The 20,585-nt window shown below is 52.8% G+C and overlaps 2 protein-coding genes across 6 annotated transcripts in view; both read right to left on the bottom strand.

The window, feature by feature from the left end:
- Window positions 1–1,848: 1,848 nt before the first annotated feature.
- On the bottom strand, window positions 1,849–10,718 carry DYRK1B (dual-specificity tyrosine-(Y)-phosphorylation regulated kinase 1B). Of its 4 annotated transcripts, XM_011984043.1 has the most exons (12): window positions 10,499–10,718; window positions 8,290–8,453; window positions 7,159–7,278; window positions 6,870–7,058; window positions 6,373–6,520; window positions 4,809–5,095; window positions 4,023–4,169; window positions 3,798–3,938; window positions 3,465–3,500; window positions 3,185–3,380; window positions 2,680–2,786; window positions 1,849–2,586 (listed from the first exon to the last, which is right to left on the bottom strand). In XM_011984043.1, the coding sequence occupies exons 2-12, from the start codon at window positions 8,350–8,352 to the stop codon at window positions 2,215–2,217; spliced, it is 1,806 nt and encodes a 601-aa protein (XP_011839433.1). In that variant the 5' UTR covers window positions 8,353–8,453; window positions 10,499–10,718; the 3' UTR covers window positions 1,849–2,214. The 4 variants fall into 4 exon arrangements, with proteins under 4 accessions (XP_011839433.1, XP_011839425.1, XP_011839442.1 ...); XM_011984035.1 differs by having other exon boundaries at window positions 3,185–3,500; XM_011984052.1 differs by lacking the exon at window positions 3,465–3,500.
- Window positions 10,719–10,937: 219 nt separating this feature from the next.
- FBL (fibrillarin) overlaps window positions 10,938–20,585 on the bottom strand; it is a 12,423-nt gene continuing 2,775 nt past the window's right edge. Inside the window, exons 2-9 of one of the 2 annotated variants that reach the window (XM_011984008.1) lie at window positions 17,041–17,211; window positions 16,834–16,935; window positions 16,652–16,746; window positions 15,510–15,680; window positions 14,166–14,298; window positions 13,008–13,120; window positions 11,148–11,293; window positions 10,938–11,042 (exon numbers count right to left, since the gene is read on the bottom strand). In XM_011984008.1, the coding sequence (XP_011839398.1) occupies window positions 11,018–11,042; window positions 11,148–11,293; window positions 13,008–13,120; window positions 14,166–14,298; window positions 15,510–15,680; window positions 16,652–16,746; window positions 16,834–16,935; window positions 17,041–17,211 (956 nt within the window). In that variant the 3' untranslated portion in view covers window positions 10,938–11,017. The remainder of the gene's footprint in view (window positions 11,043–11,147; window positions 11,294–13,007; window positions 13,121–14,165; window positions 14,299–15,509; window positions 15,681–16,651; window positions 16,747–16,833; window positions 16,936–17,040; window positions 17,212–20,585) is intronic. The other variant, XM_011984017.1, reaches the window with a different exon arrangement.

Raw genomic sequence — 20,585 nt, 5'->3', positions numbered from 1 at the left:
AAAAAAAAAAAAAAAAAAAGTGACATATACATTTCCATGGCTCTCCCAAATTCCTCACAAGACCTACATGATCTTGCCCTGCTGATACCTCCTTGGTAAGTTACTGGTACACACACACACATCCTGGGCCCTCCCCTTCCTTGCTATCGATACTGGTCAAGTTACCTAACCTTCTCTGTCCTAGGTATCATTTACAAATGGGAGATCTCATCAGCACTTGCCTCCTAGGATTGTTCATTCAAGACATTAGTTACTGAGCATCTGCTCTATGTGCTGGAGATATCCCTTCCCCACTCCTCCCTGCCTCCCCCTCCCACACAGCCTGTCAACCTTCTGGACCTCTCTCCCATCCCCTCTTGCCCTCCCGACAGTGACCCGTGCCCTGATCCATTCCCAACATCTCTTGCCTAGGAATCTATCACATCTGCCACCCTGGGTTGCCCGATCCCAGTCACTTTCCTGCTAATCTATTCTCATGTCACAGCAAACTGGGCCGTACCTCTTCCCCACTAAAAATCCTCCCATGGCTCTTCATTGCCCTCAGGACAAAATCCAAGTTCCCTAAATGGTCAAGAAAATCTTCCACATCTCATTCATACAGAATTTTCAGTATGATCACCAACATCAGATCACCTGCAGTCCATGTTCACACATCAAGCTGTTTCTGCCTTTGCTCAAGCCATTCCACCACACCGCCCCCGACCCCCAAAACATCCTTCCGTCTTCAGGTCTCAGCTCAGACAGCTCCTAGTCTTCCGGGATGGTCTTCCTACCAGGGCCTCCTCGGGTTCCCACCGCGTTCCACGCCGCCTCCATTAGTGAACATACATAGGTCCACGACGGGGTCCTTGCCTGTCTCTCCCACTGAGCGGGGCTTCCCGCAAGCCGGGCCAGGCACAGCAGCCAGTAATGTCCCCGTGCTCGGGCCCCTTCAGGCCTCGGCGTCTACCGCCCACTCCGGAACTGTGAGCGACAACCGGCACGCTCTCCCGGCACGGCGCCGCGCCCACCTTCTGCACACCTCGAAGACCCCAACACCTGCGCCAAAGCCACCCAATCACGGTCTTCTCTCCACCGCCTAACCACCACGAACATCCAGGACCCGGATACCTCAGACTGCTCATTGGCTGCCTGAAAACCCGCCCCCAAGCCTGAGCGAAAAGAACTCTGGTTGCTGTAGTTCCCCGACACCGCAGAAAGCGACTAAGTAGAACTCCATTTCCCAGAAAGCGCCGCGCCCCAGTGGTGGGAGACGGTACCCTTTGAACTGGGCAGTTCTTGATTGGCCGGTTGGGAGACGTACATTTCCAAATTACCATGGAAACAGGACCACTTACCTGGAACCCCGGGAAAATCTTTTTTCCTTAGAATCTCAAAACACTTTGTTTCGCGATGATTCCAAAGGGTTGGACAGTACACATGTGGGGGCAAAGTCTGTACCTATTGTCTGCCTATTCCCCAGTTGGCGCCAACAAAGCCTGCTAAGTGCACTCAGCGGCTACTGGACGCCTGCTTGGCCTTAGGAGCCACTCCTGTGCTGGCTCTGCGGACGCCCCGGCTTATTAGGGCACCTGTTTCCCAGAGACAGGCCAGAGCTGAGCCTTTACCCTTTCAGAGTCTGTTTACCCAAGAAAAGGCAAATGTAGGCCAGGATCCCATCCACGATCTCTCTAGAATGCTGGTGCCCCAGACCTGCAGCCCCATGCCTGCAACAAGAGCCACAGCTTCCCCACAAGAGACGTCTCCACACCACAGAGCTCCTCCAGCACCCCCTCCGCAAACCCCCTTCCCCACCACGCTTCTGAGGGTCAGGTGAGGGGAGCCGAGGCCCTGCAAACGCTCAGGCAGGCATGTGAGAAAGCTCTTTACTGGGGGTACAGCGAGGAGGAGCAAGGCCATCTCCCCCTACCTGCCCCCACCCCCTCCTAGGGTCCTGGGGTGAGGGGGGTCTTCCCTCCACCGGACCACCACTGTCTTTGGTACAATAAATAGAAAAAAAGGGGGAGAGGGGCCCAAGGGTCCAGTCCTTAGTGGGGAGGGAGCGGCCAAACCCCTCTCCTTGACCCCCCTGCCCCAGGCCCCAATCAGTGCAGGCCTCACCCACCCCAGCTGGGTAGCAGCAATTCCAGTCAAGGAGAGAGATGAGGATGGGAGCCCAGGGCCCCCAGATGGGGGGGGTATGGCTTCAGGAGGGGCCCCAGGGAGGGGGCAGGGTCATGAGCTGGCTGCCGTGCTCTGGGGTACACCACGGAGGCCCAGGTGAGGCCCCAGAGTGGCAGGGTCATCAGGAGGCGGGAGGGGTGGACGACCTCCCGTCATCCGAGTCCGGAGGGCTGAGGCAGCCGGGTGCTGGGGGGCAGGCGCTGGGTGAGGTGGGGAGCAGTCAGCAGGCCCGCCCACCAGGCTCACATCCATCAGCTCCGGAGGTGGTGGTGAGGTTGGTGATGGGGGACGACCAAGGTATCGGGGCTGGGTGGGTAACTGGGCCCCGGTCCCAGGCAGTGATGAGGCAGAGGCCGGGGCTTGATGTGTCTTGTGGGGCACATCACCCCCTGCCCAGGGCCGCAGCGGCTGGGAGGGTGGGACCTAAAAAAGCAAAGGAGCAATGGATGATGGAGACCCCAGTCCTTAAGCCCCAGGCACCACCACCCACCTCCAAAGCCCCCAAAGCTTCATTACCTGGGGGCTGTTCATCTCACAGTCTGTGATAGGGGGCCCAGGGCCCCCACAATATCGGTTGCTGTAGCGATAGGTCCGGTTGTCACTGGAGGAGCCACTGGAGCCTCCTGGAGGTGCCAGGGAGGAGAGGTGAAGGGGCATAAGGTGAGAGAAGGTGGCAAGTGGGTTTTGGGATGACTGAGTGAAGTTCATGGCCCAGGCTCAGGTTCAGGCTTCAAGATCAGAGCCCATCTGAAGAACCAGGCCCAATTTTGAGATTTTAGATTGGAATTCAGTTTTGGGTTTTAGAGTCAGAACCAGTTTCAGGGATCTGAGCCCAAGTCCAATTTCAGAGATTGTGTCAGGGCCAGCTGGAGCTCTCCCATCCCACACATCATCTTAGAGTTCAGGATCAAACAGTTTCAGAGCTCTTGTGTGAAGACCCAGTAACGAGGTCCCCTAGGACAGGCCAAACCTGAGCAGCCCCCACCCCTGTTGTACCCCATTTGGGCACCTGGGCACCCACCAGAACTGGAGATGGAGCTGGCGGTGCTGGAAGAGGGGCAGGTGTCGAGAGGCGCGGGCGAGGTGGAGGCACTGCTGCCTGCCGGGCCCGTGTTGGTGGCCTCGTCGGCCGTGCGGCGGAAGAAGCCGTGCTGCAGAGCCCCCAGGGGGCTGATGCGGGCGGCGGGCTCATACTCCAGCATGCGCAGCACCAGGTCCTGGAAGCGGAGGTAGTCGGCGGGGCTGTGGCCCGGCTCCCCCGCCCGCCGGCCCCCGGGCCCGCCCGTCTGCACGCCCAGCACCTCCTGCAGCCGCCGTGTCCCGGGGCCCTGGTAATCCTGGCAGGGAGGGGGTGGGAGGGGGGGCAAGAGAGTGGCCGTCAGTGGGCAGGAGGGGCAGGGAGACACACATGGGGAAACAGAGGCACAGGAGAGAAAGTGGAAAGAAAAGCTAAGAAGAGTTGTGGGGTGGGAAGGAGAGATGGGAGATGGGGTGGGCAGGGAAGGAAGGAAAAGACAGACAAGGGGGACAGGAAGGAAGGGAAAGACACAAGGGAGAGGGAGCAGGGGGAGAGAGCCCCAAGTGTGAGTGAGGGGCCACAGGGTGGGAGGAGTGGCGTAGGGCAGGGGCCGCACCTTCCTGAGTTCTTTTGTCCTTCGTAGGGTCCAGCCACCCCCAGGCAGCCGTTCAAAGTACTTGCGAGCCTTGGGCGCCTGGTCCAGCATGGCAGCCGGCGGGATGCCCAGCACCTCCACAATGCGGTTCATCTGGTCCACCTGTGAGCAGGCGGGAGTCAGGGTCATCAGGCCAGCCAGGCTCCACCCCCTCCACCTCCAGCACACCCCTTCCTGGGGGCACACCTCATTGGAGCCACTGAAGAGGGGCTCTCCGGTGTGCATCTCCACAAGGATGCAGCCCAGGGACCACATGTCAATGGCCAGGTCGTAGGGTGTGCCCAGGAGCACCTCAGGCGAGCGGTAGAAGCGGCTCTGGATATACTGGTAGATCTGGGAAAAGGGTCATCGTCAAGGGTCCCAGCCTCCCCTACTGGTCCCACTGACACCCCCAAAGCTAAGAGGACCCAACTAAGAACAAGCCTCTTGCTGACAAAAAGGGGACTAAGGCTCCAAATCCTGCCATTCAGCACCAGTTTTCTGGGAGCCACTGGTGCCATCTTGTTTATCAATCTGGGGAGCCTGCTGGCCTAAAGAGACCCTGATCTCCACCCCCAACCCCGATCCTGGGCCTTTCTGGGTCACCAGGCAGAGGCTGACATTCCACAAGCCCTATACTATTGTCATTTTTAGTGGCAGCTCACACAGAGTTGCAAAGTTGAAGCCTTCCACCTCCATCCCCAGCTTTAAGAACACAGAATACACAAACTTAGTAAAGCAGCACCCAGGGCTCAAACCCAACCCAACTTTACCCTGTTCACATCTGGCAGCTTCAAAACGAGCCCTGCCCCCTCAGGCTTCACCCTCCCCATCCTAGTGGGCAGTACATCCACACCCCCACCCCAAGCACTATCCTTCACTTCCAGCAGTTCCTAATAATCCCATCCCAGCCAAGCCCCGCCCCTAAGCCTCCTGTTGGCCCTGCCTCACCCAAACCACTAGCCCTGCTCCCAGGACCGGGCTGCCCCGTACCCTCTGGCCAAGCTGGCAGGAACTGCCGAAGTCCACGATCTTGATGGCGCTGCGCTTGGGGTTGCAGAGCAAGATGTTTTCGGGCTTGAGGTCGCAGTGAATGATGCTGAGCTCAGGCGTGGCCAGAAAGAGCAGTGCCGTGCAGAGCTGCTGCGCCAGCTTCCGGGTCAGGTTCAACGAGACGCCGCGGAAGTGGGTGTTGCGCAGGAGGTCGTACAGGTTGTAGGACAGCAGCTCGAACACCAGGCACAGGTGGTTCCGGAACATGAAGTGCCGCTTCAGGTGCACTGCGAGGGAGGGGAGAAAATGGGCCAGAGAAGAAATGGCTCAGAGAGGGCAGGTGGTGGCCTGGGGTCATACAACACTCTTTGATCACTAGCCACATGTGCTGTGCCCACGGGTACCATCTGCTAGTCAAGATCTTTTTATCTAACAAACAACTAGGTTCACACAGGAAGTTAACGCTCTTTCCAAGTCTCTGTCAAACCCTCCAATTAAACAAACGAGAAAGTTTCATTAGTTACTACTAGCTCTAACACATTCTACACTTCCTCCTTTAATTTCGTAACACTGCTTTCATCTCCCTTGTATTCATTTTTGTGGCAAAGGACACTAGTTTTCCATCTACTTTAAGGATGTACGTTTTCCTTTCAAACGAAACCATTTTAAAATCCACTTGCTGTTTATGATTATGTTGTGATGTTTATGTCCATTAAGAGGAATCAGTTTAAGGGAGGAGAAAGACTGGCACAGATGTTAAGAGTAACAGCTCTGGAGTCCACGGCCTCATCAAATTATAGCTCAATTAGTACAAACTGCCCCCTCATGCAAGTGACAGCACTTGAATCCCTGGGTTTCTTTTTTACTTTCTTCGTTTTTGTTATTATTGTTTGGTTTTTTGTTTGTTTGTTTTTTAAGATAGAGTCTCGCTCTGTCACCAGGCTGGAGTGCAGTGGCATGGTCTTGGCTCATTGCAACCTCTGCCTCTAAGGTTCAAGCGATTCTCCTGCCTCAGCCTCCCGAGTAGCTGGGACTACAGGCGCGCGCCACCACATCAAGCTAATTTTTTCATATTTTTAGTAGAGACGGGGTTTCACCATGTTGGCCAGGATGGTCTCCATCTCTTGACCTCATGATCCACCCACCTCGGCCTCCCAAAGTGCTGGGATTACAGGCGTGAGCCACGCACCCAGCCCATTTTTTTGTTTGTTTTTGTTTGTTTTATTGAAGAAGAAACTAGGATGGAAGCCCGGGTTTCGTTTCTTCAAGATGTTGGTAATAATGCCCTTCCCCTTATAGGCTGTGGTGAGTTAACTTACATAAAGTGCTTCCAAGACAGCCTGGCCGTTGGTGAGCACTCAGTAACCTCTGACCACTACCAAGTAAATAGGACAAAAACCATAAAAGCAGCAGGAGAATCACTGATGTCAGTGAAGCACAGGTCAAACCCTGCTCTGAAGATGTCAGCCTCCTCCTGAGGGTGGGGCAGGGGTGTGACCCATCCCTACTGGCTCCAGCTCCTGCTATCCCAGGTGCCCACAGCCCTGCCAGTCCCGGGCCTCACCTATGTAGTACTTCATCTCGGTGTCATGCTGGTTCATCAGCTCCAGCAGCCGCAGCTCAATCTGGGCCTGGTTCAGGAAGGCCTTTTTGTTCTTGATGATCTTGATGGCCACAAGCTCCTGGGTCTGATGGTCATAGGCTTTCACCACCTGTTGGGGCAGGGCATGTCAAGAAGAAAGGGGTAGGAGCAGGGCAGAGCCAGGCACCATTCTCCTCCCTCCAGGCAAGGAGGCCCACCGAGAACACTATGCATACTTCGCAGTTGAGTGCACACCATTAGTCAGGCACTGGTGGAAACGCTGGACGTGAAATAACATACCACCTTATGTTGAGTCTTGTTGTTTAAACTGTTTTACAGAAAAGGCAACTGAGGCAGAGGGAAACTAAGTGGGCTAGGGTGAGTGGCCCAGCATGGGATTTGAAGCCACTGAACCACTGGGTATGTGGTCAATGTTAGTGGGGCCTTGGATCAGGGTGGGAGAGGGGGGTGTCCCACACCTGGCCAAAGGAGCCTTTGCCAATGAGCGAGTCAATCTCATAGCGCTCCAGCCAGCGCTCGCCACTGCGCACGATGTAGTCATGGTTGTCGTCATCATAACCATGGTTCAGGACCTTCTTCTCCTTCTTGGTGCTCGAATCCTGGGGTGGCACCTGCTGGGCCCGCCGCTTCTTCTTCGCATAGTATACCTGCCCAGCCAGCCAGCCAGGAGATGGGGACTGGTGAGTGACTCATGCCAGCAGCCAAGACCCTCGGCACCCAGCCCAGGATCCCCCAGCCCCTGCCCACCTCATTGATGTGCTTGTAGGTCTTGATGAGGTCCACAGAGAGCTTACGCAGCGGGGCTGAGGTTGCATCTCGGAAGGCCAGGGGCAGCCTCCGAGGCAGTAGCCGCACATCAGGCAATACCTGCAGGGCAGGGTGAGGGGTGGGCACTGAGGGCGGGCCTTTACCTCCCACCTCAAGAGGAAGAACTATAAGGGCTGCTGGCGCATCATGTATTTGGTTGCTGTCTGTATTTGTTCCACCCATTTAGGAAAGAAACTCCCCCAGGGCTGAGACTTTCTCTTGTTCTTACTGTACCTCCAGTGCCTAAAGCAGGGCCTGGCACACAATGGATACTCTTTCAGACCTGTGATGTGAAAGAGTGAACCCTGACCTTTCACCCCTCACCTTTACTCCTTTCTGAACCTCAGTGGGAGAGATTATATGGAAAATCTGGGCTCTGTTCCTCCCCATTCTTCACTGTGAAGCCAGCCATTCTGGGTATCCTCTGAAGTTCCTCTATCTCAATTTACCCTCATCCCTTGGGCCCCAACCCATACCCCCACCAACTCTTTGCATAGTTCTTTCACTCCAAGACTCTTGGATCTGATCTGGCCCCTGGACCTCCCACTGCATCCTGCTTCAAGCTCTGCATGTCACTGCCTTCACTGCCTCCAGCCTTGGAGAGCTTTGCCCTGCACCACCCATGCCTCTTGGCCTCAAGACCGTTTAGACTCAACCCCCGTCCCCATTCACCCCCTCCAGATCTTTCACTCTGAACTTTTCTTAGTGAGCATTTATTGGGTATTTACTATGCGCCAGGCACCATTCTAAGCATTCTACATGCATACCATTAACTCATTTAATCCTCACAACAACCGTGTGAGGCAGGTATCATTATTGGCCCCATTTCACAGAATAGAAAACTCGAGTAAGGAGAATCTAAGTAATTTAACCACTGGGTAAGCATTTGAACCCAACCTCTCCAAACCCTGACTCTGCCTGAAAACTCCTCTGTTATTTTCCAATCCCATGGGACCCATTATGTGCCCAGGAGACTGTCTTGGGCAACCACACTACATTTTGGTCTGGAGACCCTTCTATCCCCAGCCTCCCCCTACCACCAGGCAGGTGAGGAGCCAGCTGAACGCGTACCTGCGTGTGCTCCTGGGGCCCTGGGAAGCCAGAGAAGGGACCATGGCCCGGTGGGACGGCCATGGTGGGCTCAGAGGGCCGCAGGGGAGCGAGGCCTGGAGCGGGAGCCCGGCCGGGGGGCGCCTTCTTGCATCCTGCACCTCGGCTGCCACCGCCGCTGAGACCTGAGAGCAGACAGGCGGTAGGAAAACAACATGGAACAAGGGATATGTGAATAGTGCCAGGCGCGGAGGAGGTGGGCATGAGAAAGGCAGGGAGCAGAGAGAAGAGGAAAAGGGCACAACGGAGCAACAGGTAGCAATGAAGAAAAGGGGCAGAGAAGTGGCAGCCAGGTGGGGGGTGGCACAGCAGTCCCTTGACAAATAATGACCAAGTAAATGATTAAGGCAGCACAAAGAGAACACATAAAAGACAATGATTGGGGGCCAGGCAGGGGTTGATATGAGCCATCACAGGGAAAGGAGGACAGGAAGACACCAATAATTCGGAGGAGGGAAAGAAAAAAGATAGAAACCACAGACAGTATGCAGAGGAGTAGGCTTCATTCTTTTCTCATTACTACTCGTGGCCCTCCCCAGGGCCCCTAACACAAGATCCCACCCTTCTAAAGTCTTCCCTGAACATTAGGATCTCAGCCCGTAGTACAGCAAGGGCCACTACTTCAAGATCTATCCTTCTCAGTAGATTCCCTCAGCCCAGAGAACTCCAGGATTTCCAAACCACATGAGTGTTCCCCTCCCAAACCACAGCAGAATCCTCTGCAGCCCTAAAACCACATCAGCGTCCTTAGGGACCTCCCAACCACACCAAAGTTATCTGAGAACCTCTACAGAACAGAGTCCTATCTCTACGGCATTCTCATCTACCAGGGCACAACTTTCCTAGGGGACCCTCTCCATATCATGCCAAGACCGCTTCCCTATATCAGGTCCTCCATATTAGGAACCAGCCTTCCAGGCAGTTTCCCTGTACCATATCCCAATTCCCCCTGCCACAACAGGGCTCTTCCCCACATTACTCCAAGACCCCATCCCAATCAAGGCCCACTCCTCCTGATGGGAGGTGTCTCTTCCCACAGTTTAGAGTGATCTTTTCTCCCCTACACTGCTTCCTTGCCCCCCTACATACACACACACACACTGCCTAATATTCCTACCAGACACCTTTCTCCAGGCACCCCTCTTTATACCAGGGTCATTCCACAACTGTGTCCACTCCTACAGGGCCTCAAAGCCAAATGCCCAAGTATCACATAGGGTTCTCTCCTCCCAGAGTTGTCAGCCACAGCAAAAATCTCCCCAATGGGCCATTTTCTCCCCCATGTCAAATCCTTTTCTCCTATTCCATGTCTCGCCACTCCACGACTCCTCCACCCTTGGAGGTTCCCCCCAAAACAACCTCTTTTCCGGGGCCCTCCCACACCAGGACCATTTCTCCCAGCCCCCACCCCCTACCCGGGTCAGGGCTGGCGCGGGGCCCACGGGCGGCTGGGGCGCGGTGGGGCCCCCAGGCGGGTGGTCGAGCGGCCAGCATGGCGGCGGTGGCAGCGCTGAAAAGGCGACCGCCTGTCCCTGGCCCGGCCGGCCCCGCGGCAGGGAGGGCAAGCGGGACGGGCGGCCCGGTGGGTGACAACAGCAGCCGCCGCTGCCACCGGGGGCGGGGAGAGGAAGGGACAAGGGTCAGCCCGGGGCACGAGGGGGAAGAGTAGAGCAGGTGGACGGGGGAGGGGCGACACGCCCCACCCTGAGTGGCCACCAGCCCCTAGGGACCCGGCGTCCCGCCCCCCACCCAGGAGGCCCTCCTGGGCCTGCCGAGACCGGCAGGCGGGGCCCGACTGAGCTTGGCAATCGGCACCTGCCATGGCAACAACTGTGCCATTGGTCGCTGGTGCCAAGAGCTCAGCCAATCACAGCCTAGGGCAGCTGTTGCTAGGCAACGAAGAAGCGGCCCGCGGAGCGGAGCCCAAACAAAGGGCGGGAGTGGGGCCCGGCTACCCCCTCCCAGCCTCCCTCCTGCAACTGCTCCCTCGGGCTTGGCCGGTTCCAGGAATTCAACTATGAATAGCCAGGCAGGGCCCGCACCTGCCCGCCACCCCCCTCCTCTCCTCCCTTGGCCTCGCGCTAAGTCTCGCGGCGACGCGGGCAGGGCGGATCCCGTCCTGCCCACCTCCCTGCGACCGCGTGCCGCCCCACCGTCCCTGCGCCGTTACCTGAGGGAGCGGGCAAGGGGACTCAAACTGCTCGGGGAGCCCGAGCTCAGACCTGCCCACTGGCTGAGGGTATCCGGCGGACGCGGCAAGCCAGGGCCCCGATTACCCAGTAATGCAACCAGCAAAATGGCGACCACAACAAACCGGCCCCCCCACGCCCTGGACTCCGCCCCCATCCCGCCCTCTCCGCTCCCCCCACGTGACCCAGACTGCCACTCCGCCTGCGCGAGACGGCCGCTTACCTGTACGCATGCGCAGTGAGCTACCAATCACACCCAAGAACCGAAATCCGGGCTGCGACTGCGCGAGAGGCAGCTACAAACGGAGCATGGGCTCTGTGACCGGGTGAGAATTTACCCCACGACCCCGCAAAGTTAACCAAGGGTGCATGCGCCCTGTGTCAACAGGTCAAGGGGAGGAATGAGCAGCAGACATGGGAGACGGATGAGTCTTTTAATAGAAAAACACACGTGCAACAGTATCAACACACATCTCTAGCAATCCAGACAGCGCTGAACTTCAGTTCTTCACCTTGGGGGGTGGCCTGTGAGAGGAAGATACGTGATGAAGAAGGATCCCCAGGATCATGGCACTCGGGGTGCAAGGGACAGAGATGTCTGTCTTGGTGTATTGCTGGGCCCCTGCTCACCTGTACACTCCCACGACCACGGCATGGTCTCTTTCATATGGCTCAAGGGTCAACTGCTCCTGCGGCTTCATATTCTCCTGCTGCATCTTTTTCACTTCGGAGGCAAACACAGCCTCGGCTGAGGCTGTGGAGTCAATGCAGTTGGCCTAAAGAGGAGAAAGGACTGACTGATGTCCACAACAGGGCTTTGGGCTGTTTTCCTCTTGTGTGCTCTTTAAACCAGATGTTTTCATTAATTCAAGTAAAACTCAGTGGTGTGGTTCTAATGTGTCCCCCAAAGTTCATGTGTTGGAACCTTAACGCTTAAATGCAACAGAATTGAGATGGGCCTTTGAGAGATGATTTAGGTCATGAGGGCTCTGCCTTCCTGAATAGACTAATGCTATTATCACAAGAGTGGGTTCCTGATTAAAAGCATGATTATGCCCCCTTTCCGTCTTGCTCTCACCATTCTGCCAATGGATGACAGCAATTTGGCCCTCGCCAGATTCAGACCCCCAATCTTGGACTTTCCAGCCTTCGGAACTGGTAGCCAAATAAATTTCTGTTCATTATAAATTACCCAGTCTAAGGCTGGGCGTTGTGGCTCACGCCTGTAATCCCAGCACTTTGGGAAGCCAAGGCGGGTGAATCAGGAGATCGAGACCATCCTGGCCAACATGGTGAAACCCTGTCTTCACTAAAAATACAAAAATTAGCCGGCTGTGGTGGCACACACCTGTAGTCCCAGCTACTCGGGAGGCTGAGGCAGGAGAATCCCTTGAACCCGGGAAGTGGAGGTTGCAGTGACCTGAGATCACAACACTGCACTCCAACCTGGCAACAGAGTGAGACTCCATCTCAAAAAATAAAAATAAAAAAAATAAATTACCCAGTCTATAGCATTCTGTGATAGCTGCATAAAAAGGGCTAAGACACTTGGGTTTAGGAAATGTGATAAAAGGCTTAATTAAAGAAGTTTCTGGCTGGGTTCATGCCTGTAATCCTAGCACTTTGGGAGGCTGAGGCAGTGAGATTGCCTGAGCTCAGGAGCTCCAGACCAGCCTGAGCAACATGGCAAAACCCCATCTCCACTAAAAATATAAAAGTGCCAGGTGTGGTGGCACACATCTATAGTCCCAGCTACTTGGGAGGCTGAGGCATAAGAATTGCTTGAACCTGGGAGGCGGAGGTTGCAGCGAGCTGAGATTGCACCACTTCACGCCAGCCTTGTGACAGAGCGAGACTGTGTCTCATATTTAAAAAAAAAAAAAAAAAAAGTTTTTAGTTTGCTTTGGATTTGAAGCAGGAAGCCTCAAACAGTCCTATTTATCTAAAAGCCAGTGCTTAAGTTTTATACCCAGGAATTGTTTGGTTTATTTCTAATTCCTCTTCTTTAATAATAGTAATAATGCAGTTGAGAATAATAAAACAAATGTAGTAAAAGGCTAACAAATGGTGAACCCTGTGAAGGGTGCATGGGGGAGTTCTCCATTATTTCTAAATAAAACGTTGTGAAAGATGCACCTAGCTTTTATCTAGTATCCTAGGCCAGGATCTTTTCTAAACACTTCATATATATTGACTAATTTGATCCTGTCATCCACCCTGAAAAAGATTAGACTAATATTTCTATTTTACAAGTGAGGAAACTGAGGCATATAGGTTAAGTAACTTGCTCAGTTTACACGGCAGGCTGGAATGAGATGGTCAGACTCAATTTTGCACTTGACCACTGCACTCTCCTGCCTCTTTAAATCCAAAGCTATAGTTTTGCAGACTTGGTCCCTCTCTTTTGGGTGGCTATTTGACAGATACAGATAGAGAAGATGCCTCCCTAGAACACTGCCACCCCATCTTAGACTCCTCCAAACCCCGCACCTTAATGGAAATCACAAAGTGTCCTCCATTACGCAGGAAGGTGTGGGCATTCAGGGCCACAATCCGGGTCTGGTCTGGCTGGGCCACATCAGCAAAGATCACATCCACCATTGCTAAGGAGAAAGGGGCAGCAGTTACAAGTTGGAGTCACAGGGATCATCCCAGACCCTCCCAGGGGCCTATGCCCATCACCAGCAGGTTCCTGGGAGATTCTCCCTGCCTCCAGTTTCACTCCCCACCTCCACTGGTCCCCCTCCCTCCAGTATCCCAAGATGAGTCCAAAACCCACAGTCACATCATTCATCCACTCTTCTTGGAAACCATGGTTGCCACCTACTCTGTGGCCAGCCCTGGGCCGGGCGTGGGGGACATAGAGACGAGTCAGACCCGGACCCTGCCCTCGAGACGCTCCCGGGTCTGGTGGGGAGACAGACACGTCATCAAAAAGACAAGTAAGAGTGAGTGAGCACTTATAGGCAAGAGTGTCTGCAGGACCGTGAAATGAAAACAAGTCGCAGAACAAAGGGGATAGTATGAGTGCACGGGGGAAAAAAACACAGAAAGAAAAATGAGCAGAATGAAAAATAATGTATTTAAGGCAGTGTGACTTTTCAAAAATGAAAAGGTGGTATAATGAAAACTGATTACTTAAAACCTGGGAAAAGCAGACATCAAATTGTTCTCATCAGTTACCTCTGGGGGTAGTTTATAAGGCTTTTCAACTTTTATATTATACCTTTGAATGTTTTTTTAAACAAAGTCATTAACAGTCACAATGGACCCCTCGAGGTCAAGCCATAGCTCAGTTTGTTTTCTGGGCTATGCTCTCACCAGCCAATGATAAGGACCCCCAAAAGGAGGCTTTTAATGCAGGGGCAGTGTAATAAATACAGGAGGCAGGAAGTACAGGAGACCTAGGAGATGGGGAGGAGACTGAAGGAGAGGAGCTTGGCCCTCCAAGGGTGGCTTCCAAGATTCTGAAGTCAAGCTGCCACCTCTACAGCTTCACCTAGCTCCCCTTACCCCTTTCTATTCCTGCAGACTCAAGAGGTCTGCTCATCCACTCCAACTCCATCTAAATCAGGGGTCCACTGGCTTCTTCCAGGAAGCCTGCAGTGGCCTGTCCTACCCCACCGGGGCCACCCCCAGACCCCTCACCGATGAGCATGCGGTATTTGTGTGGGTGCCGAGCATCCTCGATCACAGGAATGATGTTGGTCCTCTTCTTGGCCAAGTTAATGAGGTCACGGCCAGAGCGGTGGGAGAACTCGACTGCATAGACTAGACCATCCTAAAATAAATTAAAAAGGAATCAACAATGATGCTAGTTCTCAGGCATGGAGTGCCTACTTTAGGCCCATACACTCTACACAGCATCTCTTCCAACCCCCAAATCAAAACCCTACCATATAATGACTATTGTTATCATGCCCATTTTATACATGAATACACTGAGGTCCAGACATAAAGTCACAGGTCAAGGGTTATTCAGCAAGTAGCAAAAGTACCCAATCCCATCTGCCTGAGAGCCCAGGCTCCCAACAGAGGCTTAAAGCCAGGAAGCCAAGGCACACAGATGATGTAACCATGGGCCAATCACTGCTGTGAGCACCTTTCAGAAATTAACTCATTTAATCTTCACAAGTCTATGTTCCAGAGAGGTAAACTGAGGCTTGGATGGATTAGGTAACTTGCCTGATTAAAGCCTGAGGGTTTGTTTTCTTGTTTGTTTGTTTTGTTTTGTTTTTGAGATGGAGTCTCGCTGTTGCTCAGGCTGGAGTGCAGTGGTGCAATCTCAGCTTAGTGCAACATCCACCTCCCAGGTTCAAGCAATTCTCCTGTCTCAGCCTCCCGAGTAGCTGGGACTACAGGCACATGCCACCACACCCAGCTAATTTTTGTTATTTTTAGTAGAGACAGGGTTTTACCATATTGGTCAGGCTGGTCTCGAGCTCCTGACCTCAGGTGATCCACCTGCCTCGGCCTCCCAACGTGTTGGGATTAAACGCATGAGCCACCTCGTCTGGCCAAAGCCTGAGGCTTTAAGACACTACATTTAATAGCTTATAAACACGTAAAGTAACAAAGGGTAATGGAGTGGGACATGTGGGTGCCAGGGGTCCTCTAAACGGGAAGCCTATACAGGCTCAGAAACCATGAGATCTCCTGGTTCTTTCTAAAGAAACCAGAAGAGCAGGTTTTAGCAGCATAAAATTTTAAAGAGGCCCATCAAATCAAACAGTCTGGTATCTATACTCCCAGCTGTCTCTCTAAGGTTGGTCACCCCACACCCACGTCTCTTCCCTTGAGGCCAAGAACCCAGGAGCGAGGTTGAATGACGTTATCTGGTTCAAGCCGCTCCTTTTACTCACAGGCACTGTGACAGAAAAACGCCTGGCCCTAAGTCACACAGTGAAGGCAAGCCGTCAAACCCTGCTATTCCAGGTTGGCAGAGGGGAGGGAGCCTTTGCCTCCTGCCTGACTCTCCAACCACTCACTCACCGGACCGACGATGTCAGAGACATGGGAGACGGTGGTGCCCGAGGCAGCCCCGAGGTAGAGCACCTTAGCCCCCGGTTTGATGTGGATCTGGTCCACACCACCCAGGATTGCTGCAGCCAGCTTGGAGCGGAAAGGGTTCCAGGCTCGGTACTCGATTTTGTCATCTCCTTCCTAGATGATAGATGGGGACAGAAGTCAGTGCTAGGCTCTTCTGCAGGACCTCACTGCCCTTAACCCTAGGACCCTTGAAAGGAACTGGGCCGTCCTATCACTGCACAAGAACTCAACGTGAGTACAGAGCAGTGACCATGCACATGCCGTCGCTGCCCTCTCATGGAGGTTACTGACTCAAGGGGCAGCAACAGAGAATAAACACAAAGAGTAACAGTAAAACCAGCACTCGTTCAACAAACATGCACTGTGCCAGCACCTACAGTGTGCCAGACGCTGCTCTAGGCGCTGGGGATACAAGACAAGGATCCCTGCCCAGAAGGCGTAAGTATTCACTGAACTAGCTAAATATAACATGGCATATGAGATGGTGACAGGTGTTAAGGAGAGAAGACAAAGTCAGGAAAGAAGACATGAAGTTTGGGAAGCAGGGAAAGGAGCAGGTGAAAATGAGAAAGGGGGCCAGGGAGGGGCTGAAAGGCAGATTCCAAATCAGACCTGAAGGAGGCGAGGGGCCATTCAAGTTATCAAGTTATCTGAGGAAGGACATTCCCAGGAGAGAGAAAGCGATTAGGAAGGCCCCAAGGCCTTGACAGGCAGAGCGGTGTGAGGCAGCCTGGAGAAGCAGATGATAAGGACGCAGCCTCCCACAGAGCTGGGAGTGGGAAGAGCAAGGCCAGGGTGGCTGGAGGACACTTGGTCAGATGGTTAGTGAAGGAGACAAGGCCGGGGGGCAGGCAGGGGGAACTAGAATGCGCAGGGTCTTGGCGGCCACAGTGAAGACTCAGGGGTCTAACCTGAAGGCAGTGGGGAGTCACAGAAGGCGGATTAGGAAGGGAATAGACAGTGTGGTTTGCATATGATGACAATCCTGCAGCTGTCCTGTGCAGGACACAGGGTGAGGGTAGACAGACTACTGGCTACACCCTCAGCTGCGACCCTCGTGGCTTGGACAGGGGCCCAGTTCTCACCGAAATCGAGACTCTCTTCTCCCCATAAACTGATTCCCCAGGGACCAGGTTTTTGGTGACCAGTGCATCTTCCTTTCCTCGACAAATGAAGACACCTAGGTGAGGGGATCAGAGCAGTGGTGAGGACCCCTCGCCTCTCCCTGCCCCTGAAGCCCAGCCGGCTCCCTGCCTTCCTCACTCACCCTCATGCCGATGCGGCTCCACCATCACATTCTTCCCCGACTGGTTTCCTCTTTTTCCTCCCCGACCACGACCCCGGTTACCGCCAGAATGGAAGCCTCCACCTATAAAGGAGAGGTACAACAGGCGAGAAAGATCCTGAATCTCCGCCCTCCCTACTCCCCGCCTCAGGAAGGCCTCCTCCATAACCCCTAGCCAACCTTACTCACCTCTTCCTCCTCCTCCACCACCGCCGCCGCCACCGCCGCCACCTCCTCGTCCACGACCTCTAAAGCCTCCGCCTCGACCTCGACCCCCGCCAAAGCCCCCTCGGCCTCCACGACCACCACGGTCACCAAAGCCCCCTCGGCCGCCAAAGCCACCCCCACGGGGACTGAAACCTGTGGTGGAAACAAAAATAGGAATCAGGGCAATGAAGCTTAAAAGGTGAAGCCACCTTGTACCCAGCAATACCTCTCAGGCGAGAAACCTGAAATCCGTGTGCCCGTGTACAGCAGGACACATTTCCAAGAATGTCCACAACAAAAGAAAAGCGAAGACTAACCCAAATGTCCATCAATGGAATGGACAAATAAAATAGAAGATATTCACAATCAAGATCACGAAAATGACCTTCAGTTATACACAACAGACTAATGTTAAAATCATATCTTTTTGTGCTTAGTGCTTTTTTTGAGATGGGGTCTCGCTCTGCCCCCCAAGTTGGAGAACAGTGGCGCAATCATAGCTCACTGCAGCATTGAACTCCTGGGCTCAAGCACTTCTGCTGCCTCAGTCTCTGAAATAGCTAAATTACAGGTATGTGCCACAACTCCTGGCTAACTTTTTTTTTTTTTGTAGAGATGGAGGTCTCACTATGTTGCCCAGGCGAGTCTCCAGCTCCTGGCTCAAGTGATCCTCCTGCCTTGGCCTCCTGAAGTGCTGGGATGACAGGTGTCAGGCACCACACCCAGCCACAATAATGTTGCCCAAGAAAAGGGGCAAGAGAATGAGAAATGCAAAACTCATGATATTGGCGAATGGGAAGGAGATACTAATATGGGGTTGGGATAGGGGAGGGGTACATGAGTAGATGTAGGTTACTGTTAATATCCTCGTTTCCTTGGTTGCATAGCAGATTCACAGAATTCATTCCATGTCAATATTAGTTACTGTGAGGAGTAAGCCCTGCATATGAGCACATGCTGGGACAACAGGGTCCCCTAGACTCTGGAAACGTCTTCATACCCTCCCACTCCTGACCTTGGAGCTGGAAGAAAAGTGTCAACCCCAGCCCCACAACAGAGGGGAGTACAGCACGATGTCATCCCTAATTCATCGCCCTGCTTCCAAGCTTAAAGACGTCCCTGTCAGCTCAGGGGAAAAACAAGAAAAAGTATAACAAACTGCCATTGAAGAATGGGCTACACTTTACAAGTAGTTTGCAGCGTGTCAGTAGGAAATAATATGTTAAAGAAATAATAGATTCAGATAGGCTTTATTCTTACCAGTTCAGGACAGCAAACACCATTAGTACAAAACAATGTTTAAAACAGAACTCTGGTGCTAACAGATTCAATATTTTCTGCGATTTGGTTTCAAAAACTCAGAAGTACTAAATCACACAAGTTAAAAAAAATAGTTGGAAAACCAGTGGTTTAAAATTATCTCACATGGGCCGGGCGCGGTGGCTCAAGCCTGTAATCCCAGCACTTTGGGAGGCCGAGATGGGCGGATCACGAGGTCAGGAGATCGAGACCATCCTGGCTAACCCGGTGAAACCCCGTCTCTACTAAAAAATACAAAAAACTAGCCAGGCGAGGTGGCGGGCGCCTGTAGTCCCAGCTACTCGGGAGGCTGAGGCAGGAGAATGGCGTAAACCCGGGAGGCAGAGCTTGCAGTGAGCTGAGATCCGGCCACTGCACTCTAGCCGGGGGGACAGAGCGAGACTCCGTCTCAAAAAAATAAATAAATAAAATAAAATAAAATAAAATTATCTCACATGATGTAATCTATTCAATAATAAGTTTGCTCATGTTTTTTGTAAAGATACACTATGATCTTATCCTACGCACCCTTCATGCACCTTAATGGTATTACAGATAAAAAATGTATCTTTTAACCTAATTTAATCTTTAAAAATGAATGGTTTCACTTTCAAAACTCCCAAACTTAACGAAAAGTTGTTTACTTTTAATCTTCTACTCCCTCTACAGTCCACTCTTCACACAGCAGCTAATACATGCTGTGTTTAAAACAGCAAGTAAGATCTCATCATGCCCTTGCCCAAATCCCTCCAATGGGTTTCCACCACATCCAAAATGAAATAAAAATTCCTTTCCCTGGCTTACAAAGCCTGAAATCAAAGCCTAAAATCTTTAGGCTTTAAATTCTGATTTCATTGTTCTGAGCGCAAGGTCTTCCCCTAAATAAAGCTCTCCAGGTGACTCCAAGGTGCAGCCCACATTGCGAATCATCATCGCAAGGATCTGGCCTGTGCTGACTTCCCTGACTTCATTCTATGCTGGGTTCCATGCTCTTCCCCACCAAGCATACATAGTCCAGCCTCTAAATCTTTACCACGGGCTGTTCCCACTGCCCGGCTCCCGCAGACATGTGCACGGCTCACTTGCTCCTTCACTGCATTCTGGTCTATGATAAAATGTTAGTTCCTCAGAAGGGCCTACTTTGGCCACCGTACCCTTACCCTGCTTTATTTCCCTTCAAATCAATGATCACACATGGCATTTTTAATATTATTACCGCCTGCCTCCCCCGCTAAGATCAAGCTCCAAATGGGCAGGCATTTTTAATTGTTTTGGTCACCACCACATCCCCAAAACCCTGCACAACATCCGGCACGACGTATGGGCTCAATAAATGTTAAATGAGCACTGGGCCCTGCCTCAAGGAGAAAGCACCCTTTATTTGTTTAGAAAGCACATGATCCATCGGCTGGTGACCAGGGAAGCGCTGGTCACTCCCCTCAAGCATCCCTTATGGAGAGACTGGCAATGTTGTTGCCACTCTCCACCCTAGTGAGTAAGGTAGGTTCACAGGGGTCTTGAAAACTTCATCTGTAAGACATGGAGCAATAGAGTGCCAGGCCAGGTGCCGTGGCTCATGCCTGTAATGGCAGCACTTTGGGAGACCCAGGCAGGTGGATAGTTTGAAGCCAGAAGTTGACGACCAGCCTGGCCAACACAGTGAAACCCTGTCTCTACAAACAAATTAGCCAGGCGTGGTGGCACGTGCCTGTAATCCCAGCTACTTGGAAGGCTGAGGCACAAGAATCAATTGAACACAGGAGGTGGAGGTTGCAGTGAGTTGAGATGGTGCCACTGCACTCCAGCCTGGGTGACAGACAGAGATTCAGTATCAAAAAAAAATAAAAAAAAAAAAAATGCAGTGCCCATCCTATAGGGCTGTAAAGATTTAATGCCTTGTACACACAGAGCACTTCACATATACACTACCTGGCACCTACTTTGAACATCATCATTCAAACTCAGGGGGACGAGTCTCCTCTTCCCTCCTCATGCACCCTAATGGTATTAACGATGAAAATGTAACTTTTAATAGCTACTCCTAATTTGATCTTTTAAAATGAACAGTTTCCTTTTCAAAACTCCAGAACATAACCAAGAGTTGTTCACTTTTTTTTTTTTTTTTTTTTTTGAGACGGAGTCTCGCTCTGCCGCCCAGGCTGGAGTGCAGTGGCCGGATCTCAGCTCACTGCAAGCTCCGCCTCCTGGGTTCACGCCATTCTCCTGCC

The sequence above is a fragment of the Mandrillus leucophaeus genome, unplaced genomic scaffold (assembly GCF_000951045.1).
Source record: "Mandrillus leucophaeus isolate KB7577 unplaced genomic scaffold, Mleu.le_1.0 Scaffold106, whole genome shotgun sequence".
In the NCBI taxonomy this organism is placed as follows: Eukaryota; Metazoa; Chordata; class Mammalia; order Primates; family Cercopithecidae; genus Mandrillus; species Mandrillus leucophaeus.
Note: the sequence above shows the minus strand (reverse complement) of the source record. Positions and strands in the feature narration are given on the sequence as shown.